Source organism: Podarcis muralis, chromosome 3 (genome assembly GCF_964188315.1).
Source record: "Podarcis muralis chromosome 3, rPodMur119.hap1.1, whole genome shotgun sequence".
Taxonomy (NCBI): Eukaryota; Metazoa; Chordata; class Lepidosauria; order Squamata; family Lacertidae; genus Podarcis; species Podarcis muralis.
In genome coordinates this window covers 5,024,435-5,049,297 of record NC_135657.1, presented here as the reverse complement: position 1 = coordinate 5,049,297, position 24,863 = coordinate 5,024,435, and the positions used below count along the sequence as shown (strand labels likewise).

The 24,863-nt window shown below is 45.8% G+C and overlaps 1 protein-coding gene across 3 annotated transcripts in view; it reads right to left on the bottom strand.

The window, feature by feature from the left end:
- Positions 1-24,863, bottom strand: part of MSRA (methionine sulfoxide reductase A) — a 197,712-nt gene that overhangs the window by 69,901 nt on the left and 102,948 nt on the right. For 2 of the 3 annotated variants that reach the window (XM_028725204.2, XM_028725202.2), the window contains exons 4-5: positions 11,127-11,231; positions 468-574 (exon numbers count right to left, since the gene is read on the bottom strand). In XM_028725204.2, the coding sequence (XP_028581037.2) occupies positions 468-574; positions 11,127-11,231 (212 nt within the window). The remainder of the gene's footprint in view (positions 1-467; positions 575-11,126; positions 11,232-24,863) is intronic. The other variant, XM_028725205.2, reaches the window with a different exon arrangement.

The window sequence follows — 24,863 nt, the reverse complement described above, 5'->3', positions numbered from 1 at the left end:
ATTGCTCTGGTGCTGAGTTCTTTTTGACTATGACTGCCAAAAGCGTTAAGAAAAAAAGGATAATGCCGGCAGATTTAAATGCAGAAGAAGAAGAAGCTGCAACAGTATAAACCAATGTCATGCAAACCCCAGATGTTCCAACAGGGAGAGATGGCAACATCAGCATGGAGTTCACGGTTCGGAGTGATGAATTCTCTCTTCTGCTAGATGCGACACCATGAAACAAGTATAGCGAGGCCAAAAGGATCTCTCATGTGAGTGCACTAATAGCCAGGCAGGAAACCCAACAGGGAGCTAGTCTCCAGGAAGGCTGGAAAACTCACGCTGGGACTTAGAACTCTGCGAAACTTTGCAGCAAAGCACAGCCTGATGGCTAAAAAGTTGGTGATGGATTTCCCCCCCCAAAGGCTGGGTGCTTGTGGGGGACCTGAAAGTCCCCCTCACTGTTAAGTTTTGCTCAGCCTTACCTTTTGGTAATCTTCTTTGGATCTCAAAGCAGCCTCCATCTGTTCTGGGGAAAACGTGTAGATGGCAGACCGATACTGTGTGCCGAAATCATTCCCCTGCCTCATCCCTAAGATTAAAGAAGAAAAAGAAGAGGAAGGTGTGGGTGGCTCAGTTCTACACCCCAGAGGGTGAAAATATAACCAATCAATCTAATGTTAATGTTGTCCTGCCATCGGTTTAGAAAAACAAGCCCTTTGCGTGTTGTACGCCCACAGTTGACATTTTTATCAAGTATTTCCCTCTTGCTTAACCAGAAGTGAATGCATATTATGGCCTGGTGACATCACTGGCAGCCAAGTACAGCTGTAAGGCATTAAGAGAAATCAAGAGAGTGATTGCAATATGTGCTGTCATTTAATTCACTGAAATCAAGAGGCTGCTTTTTAAAAAAAACGAGAAGGGGGTATCATAAAATCACTCAAAGAACCCAACTGTAAAGAGGCCTTTAGAAACTCTCTAATGAGTGGGGAGTGCTTATCGGAGGAGGCGGTTCTGCACCCTTATAGGAGCTGGAAAGTTTCCCCTATAATCCTGCTCCGCTTTAAATAGAAGGAGGTCCCTGTGCTGGCTCTACGGCAATAGAAGCCTAAGGCTCATTTGTCACTGGAGGGAAATGGGTTGAAGATTAAGAGAGGGCTGCATGCCACTGTGAGATGCTTGAGTGAAAGTATGGATGCACACACCAAATTGATGGCATTATGCTGTGAGTTGGCGCACAGTCAGACAAGGTGGAGTGGCCACTGACAAAGGCAGTTGGGGGGTGGCAAGAGCCAAGCTGAAGTTGGCCCCAGCCAGGTCAACAGACGACAGCCTTTCTGGCACCTCTGAAGCAGCCAGGTAGAATGGTGGTTGGTGGAAACAGTTCAGGTAAGGGAGGAGCCAAATGGCAAGGGATAATGGCAGAAGCAGTGAGCATGAGACCATCCCTTAAGGTGGCATAACAGGACAGACTGTCTTTGCCTCTCGTACACAAGCCACCCCATGTGTGTTGCACCCATGGTTATCTAAATGACTCTGGGACTGCACCACTGCTGTGCTGCGTTGTCAAACAGTTTGTTTTTTTTTTTTTATAAATTTTTTATTGCGTTTCTTTCCATAGTTTTATAGGTTACAAACAAATAACATAATTGCAAGAAACAAATTTTCCCTTTTTTTAACAACAAAAACAAACAAAAACAACTTGGACTTCCCCACCCCTTCCGATTCTGCGTTCTTTAAATTAACAATGTCAGCATTTTGTTACCTTATTTCATGCCTTATTGTAACTTTCAAATGTTATGTACCCAGATTCGATATATTGTATCTCAGTTTCAATACCTTTAAAATAAACATAACATGTTCGATTCAAATTGTCTCCTTTTCTCTTTTATCACTTATTTTACAATTTACTTAATCATGATTGCTAAAGCATAACTTTTCCTAATCATGCACTATCTTAAGATTCATACAGCTTGTAGTATTTTTGCAAATAGTCTTTAAATTTTTTCCAGTCCTCCTCAAACAGTCAAACAGTTTGGACTTGCTTGTGAAATGGAATAGTTTGCCTGCTGGACTGCAAAAATGCAGGCCAGGAGAAGAGGGAGATTTTGCCACCCTGTGAGGCAATGCACGTTTCATATAAGTGCCTCATTTATTGCTGCTGTTTCATATAAGTGACCATTTATTTTCAAGAGAAAATAATAATAATAATAATAATAATACCTTTATTGTCATTGTACAACCTGTGTACAATGAAATTAAACGAGCCTCCCTCCCCCCCCCAAACACTCAATCTCTTATCAAACAACACACCACCTTGCAGGTCAATTTTGCTATGTTATTTTTCGTTCAACAGCCTAACAGCCCACGGGTAGAAGCTATTTTTTAGCCTGTTGGTATTTTTTAGCCTGTTTCTGTTCTTATCCTAAAGCAAAGTTCTGGGTTAGCAGAGTATGTAACCTGAGGTGTATGTAACCTGAAGCGTATGTAACCAGAGGTACCACTGTACCATATTTTCCGCTCTATAAGACAGACTTTTCCCCTCCTAAAATGTAAGGGGAAATGTGTGTGCGTCTTATCGAGTGAATGCAGGCTTCGCAGCTATCACTGAAGCTAGGAGAGCAAGAGGGATCGGTGCGCACCGATCCCTCTCGCTCTCCTGGCTTCAGCGATAGCTGCGAAGCCTGCATTCACTCCATAAGAGAGGGAAAGTTGCACAGTGCCTCTTCATGAAAGCAGCAGGAGAAACGGAGTCCCTTCCGTTTCTCCTCCCGCTTTGCTGGAGAGGTGCTGCGCATAGAGGGAGAGAATATTTTTTTTCGTGTTCTCCTCCTCTAAAACTAGGTGCGTCTTATGGTCAGGTGCGTCTTATAGAGCGAAAAATACGGTAAATAACAATAATCAAAAAGCTTAAGGAAAAAAATTAGAAAAACCTAAAATTAAACAAAGCCTTAACGGGATGCCGGCTACTAACCTCGTTTCACTGAACTATTCAGTTTCCTCAGAAGGAAATAGAAAAATCATATACTTAAATCACCAAAATTCAAACAAGGGTAGAACCTCAAAAATTCTGATGTATTATAAAGCTAGCGATCTAGGTAAAGCAAAGCGCAATAATAAAGGACTGAAGACTCAAAAGTACAGTTTCTAGTACTGAATTTACAAAATAGATTTGAAAACCTAAATAGCAAGTTTTAAACAAAGCCAAACTTGAAGAAGACATAGCACAATAATAAGGGGTTGAAGACTCAACTGTGAAAATTCTAGCGCTCCTTTTACAAAAAGGTTTAAAAACCTAAATGGCACAAATTCAAAGAAAGGAGTACAAGATAAAGCTATTTTAGATTTTGGACAAACTCAAGAACAGGGCTGAAACGTTCCCATGGTCTAGATGTTACTGCTGATGTTAAAGGCTGAAGCACCTTTCTGGCTGGGACTGTTGGAAGATGCAGTTGAAAACATTTGGAAGGTAGCAGGTTGGGGGGAAAGTTAGAGGGTGCCTCCTCCCTTCAGCAAGACCCAGATGAGTCTTTTCAGGAGGATGATCCAAGATTCCCCATTTTCCTCCGTTTGCCCTGTCTGTTGCTACTTTTCAAGCTTGCCCAGCCCGTTCCCTTCCCTCTGGTTGGCTAGTGGAGTAGCTCAGCTTCAACGAGCATGCTGGGCATTGTATGCCATTTGGTGAGCCTCCCACCATATTTTTCTTCCAGCATGGGATGCAACTCTGACTCCTGTTAGCTATGCTGTCTCCATGGGGTTTCATGTCCTCCTCCACCATGGATGTGGCATGGCGGGGGAGGCAGTGGTGGAATATGTGACTCACAGCTCATTGACAGCATTCAAAAGGACCTTATGAATCCTGTAATCAGACCTCAGCAGCAACTGAATATTAAACCCTGCTGCATAGCAAGCCAAGTTTGTAAAAAACCAGTGTATTGCTCTGGTGGCTATCTCTGAGTCACCTGATGAGGTGGAGGACCCAAGGAATCCCCTTTTCTTTTTCTCAAGAGACCAACCTGCTCCATTCACTCATTTTTCTCAGTTTGTATCAGATTTTCATTACTGCATCCCATTTCGCCTAAAGGGCCTGTTCGTTTGTCACCGAGCGGGGAAGCCTGAGCCTTTTATAGATGCACAAGGAATCTATCATCTGCAAATAATTAAAATTAGTCACTAGAAATTACATTGTTTTTTCTAATGAACAGATGTGTCTTCTTAGAGGAGCGGAAGAACAGCTGTACCCATATAGAATGTGAAAGGAGGCCTAAGCCACCATTATGCATTCTGCTATGAGCCTGCTATTTCATTTTGACATGTTAAAAATGAGGAGGGAGTCAACCAGCTACAAATCCACATAAGAGTAACACCGTCTAACCCACATTTTACCAGCTTCTCCCACTAGAATATTATGGGAGCTTTGTTCAGGCAGGCTTAAAATGGTGATTCCATTACAAAGATATGCTGGAGTCTAGCTTAAGGTGGTGTCTGAGCAATGGAGCAGAGATGCACATTGTCCTCAGATTTCTGGTTTGGTGATGAGATGAAGAGAGGCAAAGTAGAGTGTGCCCAGGCAGGTGAAACTATATATGGCAGCACCCCTGGCAGAGCACATTGAGAGTGTCTCACAGAGTTCTCTCAAGCAAACTTACAGGAAAACTCTTTGAGCTTCAACTCCCGTCACGAGCCTATCTTAGCAAACATTGAACCATTCGTTTGACTGCCCTTTGAATACCCCACCCTTCGGGCTCCTGAACTGGCAAGTGACTCCATAGTACAAGCAGGGGTCAGCAAACTTTTTCAGTAGGGGGCCAGTCCGCTGTCCCTCAGACCTTGTGGGGGGCCAGACTATATTTTTTGGGGGGGAAATGAACAAATTCTTAAAAGGTAAAGGGACCCCTGACCATTAGGTCCAGTCGTGGCCGACTCTGGGGTTGCGGCGCTCATCCCGCTTTATTGGCTGAGGGAGCCGGCATACAGCTTTCTGGGTCATGTGGCCAGCATGACTAAGCCACTTCTGGTGAACCAGAGCAGCGCATGGAAATGCTGTTTACCTTCCCGCTGGAGCGGTACCTGTTTATCTACCTGCACTTTGATGAGCTTTCAAACTGCTAGGTTGACAGGAGCAGGGACCGAGCAATGGGAGCTCACCCCGTTTTGGGGATTCGAACCGCCAACCTTCTGATTGGCAAGTCCTAGGCTCTGTGGTTTAACCCACAGCGCCACCCACGTCCCATGAACGAATTCTTATGCCCCACAAATAACCCAGAGATGCATTTTAAATAAAAGGACACATTCCACTCATGTAAAAACACCAGGCAGGCCCCACAAATAACCCAGAGATGCATTTTAAATAAAAGGACACATTCCACTCATGTAAAAACGCGCTGATTCCTGGACTGCCTGCAGGCCGGATTGAGAGGCGATTGGGCCGGATCTGGCCCCCCGGGCCTTAGTCTGCCTACCCATGGTACAAAGCATACGGGGCTGTTATTGCCTCTTCACCTCTGCTCTACCTCCAGCTGATGCCTTTGTGAAACCCGAAATGGGCAGTTAAGTTTGGTAAAGCAGAGGCCCTGATTTCCTTGTGGCCTACAGCTTCACCAAGGACAGTTGCAGCCGGGAACTTAGCTGCCGAGTTCCTCCTCCGGGTGTAGAGCTTCTCCCCTTGCCAAACAAGTGGGACGGCCTCAGTGCCAGCTCATTAACATGCCGTGACCTTCTCTTCAAAAATTTCCCTTTCCCATTGGCGACTCTCAAGCTCTTTTCACAGGAATCGTTACAGTGAGTGATGAGATGAAGCCAGGGCGACACGGTACAAATGACTTCTGCTAAATAATCATATGATGAGCTGCAGGAAGGGAGTTTTATTAGTCTTAACTCAGCAGGTATTGATTGTGGGGAGAGGAAAATCGCGGATCGATATATCAGAAGACAAGTGACAGCTGCAGAAAACTCTGTAAATCAAAGATACATTTTTACAACCAAAGTAAGAGCTATGAGCTGCCCTTTACAGTTTCACTGCACCACGCCAGAGAGCGTTTCAGAGCGTAGCAATTTGTCTCCATTACCACTTGGATCCTTTGAGAATGGAGGGGAACGGAAAATGGTTCCATTAGGTTCTTGCCTTTCATGAGAGGGGGAGATTAGGAGTGCCGTGTGTGTGACTCTCAAAATGCCATTGCAATCCAAGTTTACACTAGAACTGAATTAAACCTGGTGATTCCACTTTGCAAAGTAGCATGGTCAAAGGCCTGGATTATTCATCTAGTTGCTAATCCTGCTGCAAGGATTAATTTTGTCTTCTGCTTGATCTGTATCTTATCAACACCTGGTGAGTTTTTTGTGACTACAAAATGCTTCTTAGATATGGTAGGCATTGTTCGCTGCATTCAAGGCCGCCTTTGCTTCCTGGCTGAATGACACTGTTGCATTACATTGGAACAGGAGGCTTAGGCAGCTGTGCAACATATTATGGTCTGCATTCTGGTGTGCTCTTCATTCAGTTTCAAGCACGGCATAATCTCAATTCCTGTGCCATATTTCAGGTGTTGTTGTTTAGTCGTTTAGTCGTGTCCGACTCTTCGTGACCCCATGGACCAGAGCACGCCAGGCACTTCTGTCCTCCACTGCCTCCCGCAGTTTGATCAAACTCATGCTGGTAGCTTCAAGAACACCATCCAACCATCTCATCCTCTGTTGTCCCCTTCTCCTTGTGCCCTCCATCTTTCTCAACATCAGGGTCTTTTCCAGGGAGTCTTCTCTTCTCATGAGGTGGCCAAAGTATTGGAGCCTCAGCTTCAGGATCTGTCCTTCCAGTGAGCACTCAGGGCTGATTTCCTTCAGAATGGAGAGGTTTGATCTTCTTGCAGTCCATGGGACTCTCAAGAGTCTCCTCCAGCACCATAATTCAAAAGCATCAATTCTTCGGCGATCAGCCTTCTTTATGGTCCAGCTCTCACTTCCATACATCACTACTGGGAAAACCATGGCTTTTACTATACGGACCTTTGTTGGCAAGGTGATGTCTCCGCTTTTTAAGATGTTGTCTAGGTTTGCCATCGCCTTTCTCCCAAGGAGCAGGCGTCTTTTAATTTCGTGGCTGCTGTCACCATCTGCAGTGATCATGGAGCCCAAGAAAGTAAAACCTCTCACTGCCTCCATTTCTTCCCCTTCTATTTGCCAGGAGGTGATGGGACCAGTGGCCATGATCTTCTTTTTTTGATGTTGAGCTTCAGACCATATTTTGCGCTCTCCTCTTTCACCCTCATTAAAAGGTTCTTTAATTCCTCCTCACTTTCTGCCATCAAGGTTGTGTCATTTCAGCTACTGTGGAGCATTTCTATAACATACTGCACACCTTTCCTGTTGGATGCCTTTTCCACATCATAGCTTCTCTTTCAGCTAATCACAACTTCCGACAGTTTTAGCTGAACAGTTTTTCTTTCACTTTCAGTTAATTTCACCTTCACGATGCACAGCTGAGAATTAGTGCATCAGGTTTGGCAACTAACATGCACATGCACATTGAAGACCACTATAATCTTCACCAGAGCAAAATGTATGTAAGCAAAAACCTTGCTTTACTCTGTGGCTCTTCCATCCTAACTCTTGCACAGAGGCAAGTGTGGTTGTGTCTGTGTGTGCCTTTCCCCGCCACCCTGCCCAGCCTTCTGGTGGAAAAGCTGACAGACACCCTTTTTCTTGTGACCCTTATTACCTCTGGCTCAAGGTATGGTTTGCTTTTTAAAAAAATCTTTAGAACTTATCTAACGGAGAGCTCACAGCAACTCGGGAATACAGGAAGCATACTGAATCAGAACATTTGATCCATCTAACTCTTTGTCTTGTCTGGAGTATTGATGGCAGTGGCTCTCTAAGGTTTCAGAAGGGACCTTCTTAGTCCTACCTGGAGATGATGAGGACTGAACCTGAGATATTCTGCAGGTGAAGCAAATGCACCAGCCCTGAGCAGTGGCCTTTCTCTGTGTAACTGGCATGACCCAGGTCTAAGTCAAATCAGTTCTAAATTCTGTTGGTTCTGGTGAGAGAATTAAACCCATGCTTAAAATCAGTAGAACAAGTAAATCCTTAGTGTTGGCTGGGTGAGGTGGTCCTTGTTTCAGAGATGCCCACGGTTCAAACTATTTTGCATTTCTTGAGGGTCAGCGTGGCAACAAGTTTCCATAGCAGACTAGGCTCCATTAGTATAAAGGTAAAGGGACCCCTGACCATTAGGTCCAGTCGTAGCCGACTCTGGGGTTGCGGCGCTCATCTCACTTTATTGGCCGAGTATATATACAGTGGTACCTCGGGTTACATACGCTTCAGCTTACATACGCTTCAGGTTACATACTCCGCTAACCCAGAAATAGTGCTTCAGGTTAAGAACTTTGCTTCAGGATGAGAACAGAAATCGTGCTCCGGCGGCACAGCGGCAGCAGGAGGCCCCATTAGGTAAAGTGGTGCTTCAGGTTAAGAACAGTTTCAGGTTAAGTACGGACCTCCGGAACGAATTAAATACTTAACCTGAGGTACCACGGTACCATTAATTCATATTCAGCCAATTGTAGGGCAGCTGCATGGTGGCTTCTCATAGACTGTCCGCAACTCTAAAGTGCTAGTACAGGCATATGCGAACTCGGCCCTCCAGGTGTTTTGGGACTACAACGCCCATCATCCCCGACCACTGGTCCTGTTAGCTAGGGATGATGGGAGTTGTAGTCCCAAAACATCTGAAGGGCCGAGTTTGCCTATGCCTGTGCTAGTACTTACTTGAAAACCTTTAAATGGCCAGGTTTCTGCACGCAGTTTTGGGAGCAAGTCTTTACAGACCCAGTCACCCCTCAAGATCAACACGCTGCGTCCAGCTTGTGATTTCTTTCAAACCGCCTGGCCAAAAATGGTAAATAGACCTTCCATTTTGGCGACTGTGATACAAATCTAAGGTTGCTCCAGATTTGCTGATTAAGGCATCACTGGGGGAGTTAAGGCTTCCAGGTGGAATTTTAAGGTGACACATCTCACACAGGAAGCGTAGTGCTTGCCTGGGTAGACTTTCTTCTTGAAAACAGTTTCAGGTTAAGAATGGACTTCCAGAACAAATTAAGTACTTAACCCAAGGTACCACTGTAGTTGATTTCCACAAGATAATATTTCTAGTCGATTACTTCTCGGATTTTCACGGTATTTCATTGTTTTGAGCAAGGTGTAGAAGGCTGCTCCAACCTACATATCACACCTTCCCTGTTGCTGGATTCTGAATGCTTTGGGGCAGGAGGAACGGCAAGAAGGAGCTGCTCTCAGCAGCGGTGGAGCGTATGCCCACACTGCCCAGGGCGGGCGCACAGGCCGTGTCCCCGAGGGGGGTGGGGCACGGAGGGCACCCTTCCATGCACCACAGTTCAGAGTAGGAGAGGGGCGGGGAGGCTGCTGCCCATTCTTCTCCTGCTTTCCGCGGCCCAACCCGCCAGCGGAGGCGGAAGGAGTTGCTGCGGCCCGGCACACTTCGCCACGTCCAAGGAGGGCTGCCGGGTCGTAAGAGCTGCTGCCACCGGGTGCGAGGTGTGCCACGGCTGAGGAGGGTGGGTGGCAGTGCTGCTGCCCACTTGCCTGCTCTCCTACCCCAGGTCATGCCTGACCTGGGGGTGAAGCTGCGCCAGGCACAAGCGCCGCAGCAAAGGTGCAGCTCCTTCTGGCACAAAGCCAGGCTCTGATGAAGGAGCCTGCTGTGGGGGTGCCTGCTTGTGCCCCCTCTCAAAATTGCACTCAGGGCTACGGCACCCCCCACGCTATGCCTCTGGCTCTCAGGCCCCTCTGCTCTCAGCGAGGTGCAAACGGAAGGATAACATCTACCTCCTCTGAATGCCAGAAAGTGGTGAAAAGCAGGGTGAAGACAGTCGGAAACAGGACACCAATCCAGGTGAAACTTTGGTCTAATCTGACAACAGTCTGTATAAAAAGCGGGCGTCACCGAGCTCTTGTGGGGGGGATTTTTTTGAATGGGTGGAAGACACCAAGGATCCACCCATCTCTCCTTTTGCTTTTGTGAGGTACAGTCACCTCCAAGGTCACAAATCTGGAATAGAGGGACTCATGTTGGGAGCAGCATTTTAGAGCAAGTCAGCAATCCCTAGGCCGAAACTGCCCTGTTTCCTTATTTCTCTTCCTCCAGGCATGTACAGTAGTACCTCTGGATGCAAACAGGATCTGTTCCGGAACCCCGTTCGCATCCAGAAGCAAACGCAACCCGCGTCCGTGCGTCTGCGGGTCACGATTCGCCACTTCCATGCATGCGCGTGACATCATTTTGACTGTCTGTGCGTGCGGCAAAACCCGGAAGTAACACACACTGTTACTTCTGGGTTGCCGCAGCACACAACCCGAAAATACTTATCCCAAAGCTACTTCAACCCGAGGTAGGACTGTACAGTCATACCTCATGTTACGTTTGCTTTAGGTTGCGCATTTTCAAGTTGCATCCCGCAGTGACCCGGAAGTAACGGAACAGGTTACTTCCGTGTTTCACCTCCGGAACAGATCCCGTTCGCAACCAGAGGTACGTACCACTGTACTGCTTTCAGCCTGTAAAAAATTTCCCAGGGAGGAGCTATCAAACCAGAGTACCTGGCTAAGACAATTGTCTAACGCACTGGGGCTAATGGTCTATGATCAGCAAGCCCCGCAACCTCTCGCTCATTTTTCTCTAATCGTAAGAGATACCTCTAATTCCGGAAAGATGAAAAAACCCGCACCAAATTCACAGAGGATAAAGCTCTGTGCCTGAGTGAAATCATCAACTGCGAAGAGGCCTTTAATTTGAAAGACAAAAGATTGCATTAAGGAAGAAACTGTAATAATCAAAGGTGAAAGGAATGTCTATTGTTCTCTGTTCTGTTCTGTTCTCTCCTCTCTCTCTGTGGGAATTTTCACAGGCAGGCATCTGTGGGGGGTTTGGGGGGGGGGAAGGCTGCCTTGCGCGCTTCCTGCTCCTCATTCTTCCCCACCCCATCAATAAATGCCGGCAATCATACTCTCAAGCTGCGGTGTGATTTCAAGGTTCATCTCTTCCTAGCAGCTCGAACACTAATTATCCCAGCTGTAATTAGTAAGATAATTAAATACTGGCTCGCTCATCACTCTACCTTGTGTCGGGTCATGATTCTCCCAGAAGACCTTGAGCAGTTTCTCAAAGCTGATGGTTTCTGGCTGGAATACCACGCGCACAGCTTCGGTATGGCCAGTCCTCCCTTCAACGAAACGAAAAAGAAGAAGAAGAAGAAGCCAAAGTATTAATCACAAAAGGCCACCGCAAAAGAATGGGCATCTGCCTCGCCAATAAATTAAAACGGCAATATAAATATGGGGATAGGATAGGGGTTTCTAATTTGCTCGCAATTTTACCACATCACTTTTTCAGGTTGTTTGAGAGGAGCATTTGCAGTGCATTGCGACGTATTCCTCGAGCAGAGGCCTTGCAAGGCGATCCCAGAAAGGCCAGCTGGCACACGTTTCGCTGTAGCAGCCATGATGTTGGACCACAAAGAAAACTGAGCCAGAACCTCTGCTCTGTTCCACAGTTCATGGCGTGAGGAAGGCTAGGCTGAAGTAGTGAGGCGTTCTCAAAGTAAAGGAAGGATTGAACTCTGATTAATAAGAATACACCCAGAGGCTTGAACCAGCAAGACTCTGGGAAGGGTGCGTATAATAATCTCTCTCTCCAGCCCCTGGCCCAGGTCGTTTTACTCACAAAAGAACTTTTTACAGAGTGTTCGTAAGAACCAATCAGATTTCTTCTGAGCATTTCAACAAACCCCACGTGGGGACAAAGTTAAACTACAAACACTAGTTAAGCATGCATACTTTTGGGGTAAATGAATGAAAACTACAAAAGATTGCATTCAAGAACCCCGGAGGTCATAAACAATCAATACACATGATAAGAAGGATGGCCAGGAGGACAGCGATCATGATCACCTTTATGTGAAACCTGTTTCCTGGCCCTAAGATTAACATATCAGGAAAGCTACAGCAAAGAAACTGCCCACTGTCTTTGATGACCCAGGACGCCTGCCTGTCTAAGTGGGTACATGACTTGTGAAGAAAGAGAAATGGAACAGGGATGCAGAGGTGTGGATTGATCAAGAATCATATCAAAATAGTTTAGACCCAGTCAACACAATGCTTTCATTGCTGACACAGATGGCTTACTCTATATTTGTTATAATTCCTCATAGCAATCCCACCTGATCACTACAAGTAGCTTATCAAGTTTCATGGTCTCTTTCATTTGTGTGAAAAGTCACCTCCCATTTTCAGGAGGTGGGTTTGATATCCGTTGCAAACAAAAGTTGTGCTGCTTTGACATTCTTTTTTTCTCCATGGCTGTTGCCAATTTCCATTTTCTTACTTGCTCTCACTGTCCTCAACTTCTTTGCTCTCACTGCAAGTGTTAACTAGAAGTTGGCTCTGGCAACGCTTGCAATTTCATTCATGACATTGCATTGCTCTGATGTAGTGATACCCTACAGTGTGTGCCGTTAAATTATGGCACCATTGATGCCTGCAAACGAATTCACAGCCAGAGGGCAAATGAGGGCAGCAACAGGCAAAGAAGTGTTGGGAGGAAGCTACGATAACCAAAGGGTACTGAATCAGCAGAAGGGCTTGGCAAGGTAAGTACCGTATTTTTCCACGTATAAGACGCCCCCTATTTTGGGGGACTCTGATTTAAGAAAATGGGGAGGGGGAGATGTATCCGTGTATAAGACGCCCCTAAATTTTTGATATTATTTTTAAGGGGGGGAAACCTAGTCTTATACACGGAAAAATACGGTAATTCTTTGGCAATTTGCTTGCCTACGCCAAACATGACAATTTTAGCGTGAATGTCAAAATTCAGGAACATTCAATGCAGCCTGACTAGCACCCAAGTGGTAATAAATTCACAAAGGCAGGAGCAGACAAAGAGCTCAGTGGTAGGGCCCAGGGTTCGAAACTCCCATTGTTCCAGGCGTGTTTTGCAACAGGGAATTTCAATAATGCAAGCAGTTTCTGAGCTCTGGGCGCTGTACTGAGCCTAAGGTTTCAGATTAAAACTGCTACTGCTGGAAGAAAAGGAGGACCTTTTCCTGCCTCCCCACTTCCAGCCACTCTCTGAAGACTGGAGAAAAATATTATCATATTATCATAAGAATATGGGGGGGGAGAGGACTAGACCATGTGAAAAATGAGCATAATATTTTAGCTGCAGTTCATTCGTTTTCAGCTTTGTATTCTTGTTATTTAAAAAGTGTGCCTAGACGCTCCATTGCAGCACCCTGACCTAGGTTTAAGGTACCATTTAATTCCTAGCTTTCATAACTCAATTTCTAACACTGGTAGGGCCGTTATATTAGCTGTGCTGGAAGACCAGCTCCATAGGGTTTCTCACTCTCTATACTGTCACCTGACATCAGCTACTTTATTGGGCTGCAGAAAAGACTGAGAAGGGAAACAGGGATGTAAAGAGAGATAAAAATGGCAGTGGCTCGGGCTTTTGGGACCCCAGATCTAAACAACTGTGCTAATACAATGCATAGAGGAACTGCAATATTATTTCATGCACTTGCATAAACGCATAGGTTCTGGTATGTCAGTTCTAACCCTGGGCTGCTAGTCGTTTCCATGTGAACCAAGCAGTTGCCATTTTACGCCTGGTAATAGCAGTTCTCAATTAAAACTATGTACAGTGCAAGGGGGGAAAGGGATGATTAATTACAAATTATTCCTGTAATGGAATTACTGCATAATCTACCCAGTGGATTTGGTTATCTCAATAACTCTCAAATTATTAATTGGGGATTATATCTGTTTTATGGTTAAGTTCAAACCCAGGATATGAACCGCTCTTCTGTTGCCAAGAACGCTGATACTCAGGATTCTGTGAATGAAATTTCAAATAACTTCGGTCCTGAAGACCATCGAATCAGAGAATTGTAGAGTTGGAAGCGATCCCAACGGTCATCTAGTCCAACCCCCTGCAATACAGGAATCTCAACAAAAGCATATAACCTTAGAGCCGGAGTTTGCTTATTTATTTTATATATTTTCAATAAATTTATACCCTTTATACATGAGATAATTTCTCATAAGGCAGAGAACAATAATATACAGTGAGGCAAACAAATAACAGTACAGTCATACCTCATGTTACGTTTGCTTCAGGTTGAGCGTTTTCAGGTTGCGTCCCGCAGCGACCCGGAAGTACCGGAAAAGTTTACTTCCGGGTTTTGCAGCTCGCGCATGCGCCGATGCGCAAAATGACATCACGCGCATGTGCAGAAGCGGCGAATCGCGACCCGCGCACGCACAGACGCGGGTTGCATTCCTTTCAGGTTGCGAACGGGCCTCCGGAACGGATCCCGTTCACAACCAGAGGTACCACTGTATTCTACAAAGCAGTCCAATAAAACAGAACAGCAGCACAATACTCAAAGGTCAAATACCAGAAACCCACATTAACCTTACACAAAATGAAACATTGAATACTTGGTTTACCACTACCAGAAGCAAGTTCATCCTTAGCCTATGGTAGGTAAAGGGTAAAGGGACCGCTAACCGTTAGGTCCAGTCGTGGCCGACTCTGGAGTTGCGGTGCTCATCTCACTTTATTGGCCGAGGGAGCTGGCGTACAGCTTCCGGGTCATGTGGCCAGCATGACTAAACCGCTTCTGGCGAACCAGAGCAGCACACGGAAACGCCGTTTACCTTCCTGCCAGAGCGGTACCAGAGCGGTACTTGCACTTTGACGTGCTTTCGAACTGCTAGGTTGGCAGGAGCAGGGACCGAGCAACGGGAGCTCACCCCGTCGCGGGGATTCGAACCGCGGACCTTCTGATCGGCAAGTCCTAGGCTCTGTGCTTTAACCCATGGCACCACCCACATCCCTTACCTATGGTAGTTTCGCATTAAAACTACCCTTGGAGAACACAGCAGTAGTTTGGATTTGAAGAGTGTGGATTTGATATCCCGCTTTATCACTACCCTAAGGGGTCTCAAAGCGGCTCACAATCTCCTTTCCCTTCCTCCCCCACAACAAACACTCTGTGAGGTGAGTGGGACTGAGAGACTTCAGAGAAGTGGGACTAGCCCAAGGTCACCCAGCAGCTGCATGTGGAGGAGTGGGGAAGCGAACCCGGTTCACCAGATTACGAGTCCACCGCTCCTAACCACTACACCACACTGGCTTCAAGCATACCTATTCCTAGATAAGAACAAAGGGGTAAAGGATCCTTTCCAGAGGCAGCATCCTTTAGATTTCAATAATAATAATAATAATAATAATAATAATAATAATAATAATAATAATATCCTGCCTATCTGGCTGGGTTTCCCCAGTGAAATAAAGCAGACCTGGACTTCTAAAGCAATCACAGAGCGTACTGTTAAAAACAGTAGGTTACAGACATATCATAGAAGTCCAGATAAATGAGAGAATGCTTGTTACGGAACAACCAAAAGGGTTTTTATTAAATGCTGCCTACAGAAGCTCAACCAATAAATAAAGATGGCCAAGGTTTATGACCACAATTAAACGATGATTTGCATCCCCTCTAATATTTTTGGGACATAGGCGTGACTTCCAAAGTTCTTAACCCGACACTAGCACCATGATGCTCTGTTGTTCATTACAGTCCACATTATGCATGAGGAATTTGCTGGTGTGTTTTTTTTTTACTATATGTTAGTCAATGTTTGTATCTTACTTATACGTGAATGTAAATCTGGATAATTACTACTCCGACTTCGGTGAAATTGCTCTGCGTAACAGAGATGAAGGTCTACTGAGGACCTATAGGGGCTATTAGAATGACACAACAAAAATAAATCTTGGGAGTCTTTGGGGGGAAAGCACAGTGGAAACATCTGTTCATCGCACAACAGGAATAATGGGGAGGGAGAAGTAGGAAGGGCATGGAGATATATTAAAACCATTGGAGAATAACAGGAGAAAAGGCACAGGAGCTTTTAACTGTGCCTTCAAATCTCAAACCTCCAAATTCAGCACTCATTTCTGTCCTTTTATTGTTAGTTGCAATTGGGGATGGGGAGAGATGAAAGAACCAAAGTGGAATGATGGGGAGGACTGCTTCCTGTTAAGAAAGATATAAGAAATTATATATAGGGAAGGGTTTGTACCAACACCTAACCAATGAGGAGTTTGTCAGCAAATGGCAGAAAACCATGGCTAGAAAAGCCACCTCTATTGGTCTGTCACCCCCAACCTTATTACCTGGGTTATGAAGGCGCCCTAAAGACATTAAAGCAAAGATTATGGGATAATACACATAGTGACTTGCGATCTTGATCACACACAGTCTGTAGTCCACTGGCAGTAGGAGTACAATATGGGCATGTCTTTAAGTTAACACCTTACATTAAAAACCTGACAGTACCAAATTATCTAAAGTTATTCTCCAAAGCCAGACTAAACGTCTTTCCTTCTGCAGTGTTGGATGGCAGGTTGAGAGGAATTCCCTACCAGGACAGACTTTTGCTCGTGTGCTCAAGACATCGATTCTATAAAACATATTTTGCTGCACTGTGCGAAATATGAGCAAGCTAGGACTGAACTGATATTACCCTTGTTGGTACCTTTCCCGGGAAAATCAGAGGCTCACTATGTCAGGTTCCTATTGGAAGACCGGACAAACGCTAGAACGTTAGCAGTGGCAAAGTTTTTATCAGTGGTTGCAAGAACCAATGATCCCTATCTTTAAGTCTGAACAAAATGCTTGTTTAACCTGGAGGTAGGCTGTCTGAATTGTGCATTGCTTTGTAATGATTTGTTGGGTCTCTGGGCCGTAATAAAGATTGATTGATTGATTGATTGATTGATATAAGAAATTAAGATTAAATGTAGTAGGACACAGTAGTAAAAATGTGTACAACATACTTTGATTTGTGGGACAGTGCAAATATTTTTGTACATTGTACAATTTTTTGCACATTGTACATTTTGTATTTTTGTACATTTCATGTGTGCATTTTCCTTTACTAATTAAGTACTTTCTTCTGCTAGTCACACTAAATTTGCAGTGTATGTAAGAGCTGTTTGACAGGGTTTGCATATTTGTGTCAATAAAAGGAGGCTCCACAGAGCTGGCCGGCAGCTTGCTTGCAGATCACCTGTGCGCAGCTCACCTGCATTATCAACTCCTGCCTCATGTCCTTCACTTCAGAGCGATCCCTGCAGAGGCTGAGGATGGAAGCTGCGCCCCACCAACTACATGGCTGGTGGACACTCAGCATCCTTCCCAAGCCTCTGCAGGAGGAGAGTGATCCCCGCAGAGGCTTGGGGAAAAGTCGACAACTCTAGGAAACGGGGAGTGGGGCGCTGGAGGGATCTTTGCACCATGGCACCGTGGTCAAGACGGCCCTGTATGTGAGGATGCCTTCCCCCAGTTCTTCTCCTACCCCACCTTCATGATGGCACTGAACTTTTGAGCCTTGCCTTACACCTTGCATGCCTCCTTCCGGCAACTCCTGCAGCCAAGCTGGTACCCAGCGTCTTGCTTTCCTTTCCTTTGGACCACGTCAGCAAGGCCAAGAAGGGGTTTTTATTATCTGGGCATTCCAGGACATCCATACACACTGCCTTCAGTGCTGCTGATGCCACCCCCGGAGGTGCTTTTCTCTCGAGACAGACGGATGCCAACAACAACAACAAGAGTGGTGGCAGATGAGAGAAACAAATAGTTTCCAGAGTGGTACATGCTCTAGTTATCTCCCGCTTGGACTACTGTAATGCGCTCTACGTGGGGCTACCTTTGAAGGTGACCCGGAAACTGAAATTAATCCAGAATGCGGCAGCAAGACCGGTGACTGGGAGTGGCCGCCGGGACCACATAACACCGGTCCTGAGAGATCTGCATTGGCTCCCAGTCCGTTTCCGAGCACAATTCAAAGTGTTGGTGATGACCTTCAAAGCCCTAAACAGCCTCGGTCCAGTATACCTGAAGGAGCGTCTCCACCCGCATCCTTCAGCCCGGACACTGAGGTCCAGCGCCGAGGGCCTTCTGGCGGTTCCCTCATTGCGAGAAGTGAGGTTACAGGGAACCAGACAGAGGGCCTTCTCGGTAGTGGCGCCCGCCCTGTGGAACGCCCTCCCTTCAGATGTGAAGGAAATAAGCAGCTATCCTATCTTTAAAAGACATCTGAAGGCAGCCCTGTTTAGGGAAGTTTTTAATATTTAATGCTGTACTGTTTTTAATACTTGATTGGGAGCCGCCCAGAGTGACTGGGGAAACTCAGCCAGATGGGCAGGGTATAAATAATAAATTGTTGTTGTTGTTGTGACCAGGTTGGAGCACCCTTTCTGCTGGCAGGGTCTATGCCGTTGCTGGGATGCTGGCATGGGGCCTGTGGGTGGACATGGACTGGGACCCATTGCGAGGCCTGCAAGTCTGTGGTTCCACATTTGGAAGCAACGTGAGCCTAAAACTCTATAGAGAATTCTTGGAGACATCAATCGCAAGGTGGGGAAAGACACACTAAGTCTATTTCAAAGTGCCTTTCTAACGAATGTGCATCTTCCACCCCTCTAAATACAGAGCAGAAACAAAATCAGCAGGCGCGAGGTAATAAATCTGAATAAAACTCAAATACTTTCCCCCTGAGATAAGGCTTCCAGTAGGGAACATTTCTGCTTTTCAACATGACAGAAGAAAGAGAGGTCGTTCATGTTAGAATAGTTTTGTTGTGCAACTTAATAAAGAAAGGGTCACTGCTGAAGATGAAAACTTCCTGATTCCAGAATGTATTTTCCCATTTTGCTCTTAAAGCATGTTCATTTCACTCTGATTTATCTCACGTTAAAAACAGAAAGTTCTCCTCAGTCAGTCCAGCAGCCCCGCAGTCTGAGGCAGCAAAATTTCAGGAACCTTCTGTGCTGAAGCTTAAACTCGGAAACAGAGCCGCAGAACCTTGATGGATTGATCTCAGGTCAGAAAATCTCAGTGTCAAACGGCTTTCTGCTTCTGCTCGCCATGTTCAGCTCAGCTGTATGAGGCCAGCTTTTCAACAATAAATGTTCTTAAGAAGGAAGCTTGCAGCTAGAACCGACATGCTGTTCTAGGGCCTATTATCCTTGTTTCTATGTAACGAGGCCTTTGTGCAATCAAGCTCTACGGCAAGCGGCTGAGGGTTGCCATGTGTCCCAAGGCCGCTCGATATTAAGTGTAGATGTGGGTTAAAGCCCAAGTACACTGAAGCTCCGTTGATTTAAAACAGCACCGACAATTTCTGCAGAAGCGGCACCTCGCTCCGGTCCACCTGACCCACATTAGTTCAAGATAGTGCTTTCCCCCCCCCCTAAAAAAAAATATGTTTAGGGGTACTCTCATTTTGACTCAAGAAAATCACCATTATATAGTTCAAATCAGGGAAAATAAATACAGTAAATGGACAAAAGTACAAAGATTCGCAAAATGTTTAGGGGTATGCGTACCCCCAGAAAAAAGCACTCTTAGCAAAGGTCATGCTGTGGAGTAAGGATGAAAGTTTCCGTTTCAAAACCAGGCCTGAAATCCCACTTAAATGAATCCAAATAACTGGTTTAATCCAAGTGTGAGTGGAATTGGCCAGCAACCACCTCCTTGAACACTTTACCCAAGAAACCAATGTCTCCACTGAGGAAGGATGTGTGGATCCAGAATTGGCCTCCACAGTCACTTATGGGCTCAGTGTTAAAACCGTGTTTATGGAAGACAATCTTACTCGGCTGCGAGGGATCGGCAAAGAAGAAGAAGATATCCAGAGCTGCAGAAGTAACTGTGTTATCTTTGACAACAAAGAGTTAACTACCGTATTTTTTGCTCTATAAGACTCACTTTTTCCCTCCTAAAAAGTAAGGGGAAATGTGTGTGCGTCTTATGGAGCGAATGCAGGCTGCGCAGCTATCCCAGAAGCCAGAACAGCAAGAGGGATTGCTGCTTTCACTGCGCGCGATCCCTCTTGCTGTTCTGGCTTCTGAGATTCAGAATATTTTTTTTCTTGTTTTCCTCCTTCAAAAACTAGCTGCGTCTTGTGGTCTGGTGCGTCTTATAGAGCGAAAAATGCGGTCTCTGCTATGTGCATTCCTTTGGCTGGGAAGCACCCCTGACACTGGGAAAGAACTCTGCTTTCATTTCCGAGCGTCAGTCACTTCCTATAGGTTACTCAAGGAGTGACACCACCCAGGCAAGCAACTGACCAGTCTGATCTGAAGTGGAGAGGGGCTAGACCATGCCTGATCAGCGCAGGATATGGTCTACAGGCTGACAGCTGTCTGCCCCTGCAGCGATGTGTCCACTACCTGACTCTACTGTTTCCCCCCCCCCCCCACTACACCACCCAGCTTGCTCCCAGGGAGCCGTGGTGGAGGATAAAAGTTTATCATGCTGTTGTTGAAAAGCTGTTTTCCGGAAGCTAATTGCCTGTTCAGCCTACATTCATTTCACACTTGGAAAGCATAGCCACTCTTAGAAGATTACATGAAGTAAGCTCTTGCAGTGGATATTCCAAACAAGGGAGATCGGAAACACGCAGTCTTGGAAAAAAGCTATTTGTATGCCACCTAACCACTGTTTGTAAATTTCCCATCAGATTGTCAGTTTAAAATCACTGAAAATAGCTCTCTGATTCGGCTTAATGGAGGCTGCAATCACAGCCTGTGGCAGCTGCGTCAAGGGGAGAGAATCTGTCACCTCACCTTATTTTCCTCTGTTGCAGTCTTGCTTCTTGGTGAAGGATTAAATATGCAAAAGAAAGTCTGTGTGTTTACAGAGATCTATCAAGACCTTGTCCTGCCCCACAATCATCTCCCCCCCACCCTTAAATTGCTTGAACAAGGTACCACTGGGTATCTTCTAACACGATACACCTCACTGCGTAACCACCTGATTTGGCTGTACAGCTGTTCAAAGCACACATTTTTGTTAAACAATCTCCACAGTGTTAAAGTTATCATAGGGTAGGTACTGTTCCACAGGGGACCTTTTAAAAAGCTCTGACATTCTGCTCTGCCACAAGCAGGGATGTACGAATTTGTCAAATTCGCTTCTCTCTGTTTCTCATATTTCCAATCTTAAATTCAGTTCTCCATATTTCCAAAGCAATTTGCAAACAAACAAACAAACAAATGCCACCTTTTAGAAAAAAAAGTCCTCATGAATATTTGTCAACATTTTAGTGCAAATTCCTACTAATAAACATATTTTTGGTATGCAGTTTTGACTAATATACACGTTTCCCCTAATACAATGCATTTTTGGTATTTCCTATTCACTCATGAGGGACGTGGGTGGCGCTGTGGGTTAAACCACAGAGCCTAGGACTTGCCAATCAGAAGGTCAACGGTTCGAATCCCCGCGACGGGGTGAGCTCTTGTTGCTCGGTCCCTGCTCCTTCCAACCTAGCAGTTTGAAAGCTCATCAAAGTGCAGGTAGATAAATAGGTACCGCTCCAGCGGGAAGGTAAACGGCGTTTCCGTGTGCTGCTCTGGTTCGCCAGAAGCGGCTTAGTCCTGCTGGCCACATGACCCGGAAGCTGTACGCTGGCTCCCTCGGCCAGTAAAGCGAGATGAGCGCCGCAACCCCAGAGTCGGTCACGACTGGACCTAATGGTCAGAGGTCCCTTAGGCTTATTTCACTCATATATGCATTTCTATGCACACTTTCCCCTGGCATACAAATTTTGGTACACACTCCTGGCTAAAGACCCGCATTGCAAACTTCAAAGAAATGTAAATTTCAAAAGCTATCTGTGTTTTGGTTCACATATTGGCTCCAGAAGGGTGACTTTTTTAAGAACACAAGAACATAAGAAGAGGTCTCCTGGATCAAGTCAAGGAACCACCTAGTATAGCACCCTGTTCACACAGTAGACAACCAGATGTACCTGGGAAGCCCACGAGCAGAGCCTAAGCAGAACCAGCACTCTCCCCTTCTGCGGTTTCCAGCAGCTGGTTTACAGAAGCATGCAGTCTACAGTCATGGAAGCTGAGCACAGCCTCCATAATGGCTAGCGGCCATTGAGAGCTTTATCCTCCATGAATTGGTCCAATTCTTTGAAACCATCCAAGTTGGTGGCCATTGCTGCCCTTTGTGGGAGCAAATTCCATAGTTTAGCACCATACTGTGTGAAGAAGCACTTTATTTTGTCTGTCCCCAATCTTCCAACCTTCAGCTTCATTGGCGGTCTATAAGTTCAAGTGCTATGAGACGGGGAGCAAAACTTTCTTCCATCCACTTTCTTCATGCTATGCGTTATTTTATATACTTCTGTCATGTTGCCTCTTGCTCACCTGTTCTCTAAACTAAGGTAAAGGAACCCCTGACCATTAGGTCCAGTCGCAGATGACTCTGGGGTTGTGCAGATGACTCTGGGATTGCGGCGCTCATCTCACTTTACTAGCCGAGGGAGCCGGCATTTATCCGCAGACAGCTTCCAGGTCATGTGCCCAGCATGATTAAGTCACTTCTGGCAAACCAGGGCAGCGCACGGAAACGCCGCTTACCTTCCTGCTGGAGCGGTACCTATTTATCTACTTGCACTTCGACATGCTTTCAAACTGCTAGGTTGACAGGAGCTGGGACCGAGCAACGGGAGCTCACCCCGCCGCGGGGATTCGAACCGCCGACTTTCTGATCGGCAAGTCCTAGGCTCTGTGGTTTAACCCACAGCGCCACCCACATCCCTGTTCTCTAAACTAAAAAGCTCCAAATATGTTTGTAACTTTTCCTTCTTGGGGAGTTTCTCCATTGCCTTGGTCATTTCACTTGACCTTTTCTGAACCTCTTCTAACTCAACAATATCCTTTTTAAGGTGAGGCGATTTGGTATTCCAAATAAAGCTGCGCCATAGATTTGTATAATTCCATTATGCTATCGGCAGTTTTATTTCCAATTCATTTCCTAATTATCATTGATCCCCAGCATGGAATTAGCCTTTTTCACAGCTGCCACACACTGGGTTGACATCTTCATCAAGCTAACCGCTACGATCCCAAGGTCTCACTCCTGGTCAATCACTGCCACTTCAGCCCCTGTGAGTGTATACGTGAAATTAGTAATTTTTTTGCCCCAGCATGCATCATGTTATACTTATCTGCACTGAATTGCACAGTCCCTCTTTGTTTTAATGACCCAAACAATTTAGCATCAACTGCAAACGCGGCCACCTCACTGCCCACCTTGAACACTAGATCATGTATGGACAATTTTAAGAGTGCCAGTCCAAAAGCAATCCTTGGAGGACTCCATTTTCTACATCCTCCACCCATGAGAACCATCCATTTATTCTTACTCTCTGCTTCCCATTACTTAACCAGTTCCTGCTCCACAAGGCTATATCACCAGATAGTCCATGACCGCTAGGAGTCTTTGGTGAGGTACTTTAACCTTAACCTCATCTCTGATCTATCAGCATTCCTTGCAGTCTAAACCATCTCACACTACAGAAATGTTTAAAGGCCGCCATGCTTAGCAGGTGTAGCAGGAAAGGGTCAGGTGTGACTAAAGGCACACAGAAGTGAGCAACAACCAGCACTGTTATTATCTGTGAACCTAACTGAGTGACCTCCTGGCAAATAGAAGGGGAAGAAATGGAGGCAGTGAGAGATTTTACTTTCTTGGGCTCCATGATCACTGCAGATGGTGACAGCAGCCACGAAATTAAAAGACGTCTGCTTCTTGGAAGAAAAGCTATGACAAACCTAGACAGCATCTTAAAAAGCAGAGACATCACCTTGCAAACAAAGGTCCGTATAGTTAAAGCTATGGTTGTCCCAGTAGTGATGTATGGAAGTGAGAGCTGGACCATAAAGAAGGCTGGTCACCGAAGAATTGTTGCTTTTGAATTATGGTGCTGGAAGAGACTCTTGAGAGTCCCATGGACTGCAAGAAGATCAAACCTCTCCATTCTGAAGGAAATCAGCCCTGAGTGCTCACTGGAAGGACAGATCCTGAAGCTGAGACTCCAAGACTTTGGCCACCTCATGAGAAGAGAAGACTCCCTGGCAAAGACCCTGATGTTGGGAAAGATGGAGGGCACAAGGAGAAGGGGACGACAGAGGACGAGATGGTTGGGCAGTGTTCTCAAAGCTACTAGCATGAGTTTGACCCAACTGCGGGAGGCAGTGGAAGACAGGATTGCCTGGCATGCTCTGGTCCAGGGGGTCACAAAGAGTCGGACATGACTAAACAACAAAACAACAACAAAACTGAGTGACAGTGCAGAAGTAAACTGAAAGGGTGACACAGAGAAAAAGAGGCAGGGCAAAGCAAGGTGGGATACAGTGCTCAAATTATGGTTGGGGGAGGGTATGGACCCCCACTTCCTGACTCCCCCATTGACCTTCCCCATAGCCTTCAGTTGCTGAGGGAGTCATCATAAGTGGTAAGGGATGCTGGGCTCTCTCTGCCCCCTGTAATTCAAGTACTGCTAGCAAGGGAAATCTTTTGCACGCCACGCCCCCTTATTTTTATGGCCCCATTTCCATACACATTCACTCCACTTTTGGTGGTCTTATTCCCAGGGGTGCATAAAATCCTTGCACTCATCTCGCTTGTGCTCATCTCTGGCGAGCCGAGAATTCATGCCTCGTCATTCTGCAACCTGGCCTTCTGCCATAGCATTAATTGAAGCTTTTGTTTATTCCCTTGCTCCACATTCAGAACACCACTCCTTTGCAGATAGCATTGATTTCTGCTCTCCCGCTATTAAGGACCAGTTGTACCTTTAAAACAAAACAAAACAAAAGATTGCCTATCTGAAAACGGAACGCTCCGAAGCAGCACTTTAAGATCTGGTTTTATTCTGCCATCAGGTGTTGTAAGAGACAGGCTCAGATCTTGCTTAGG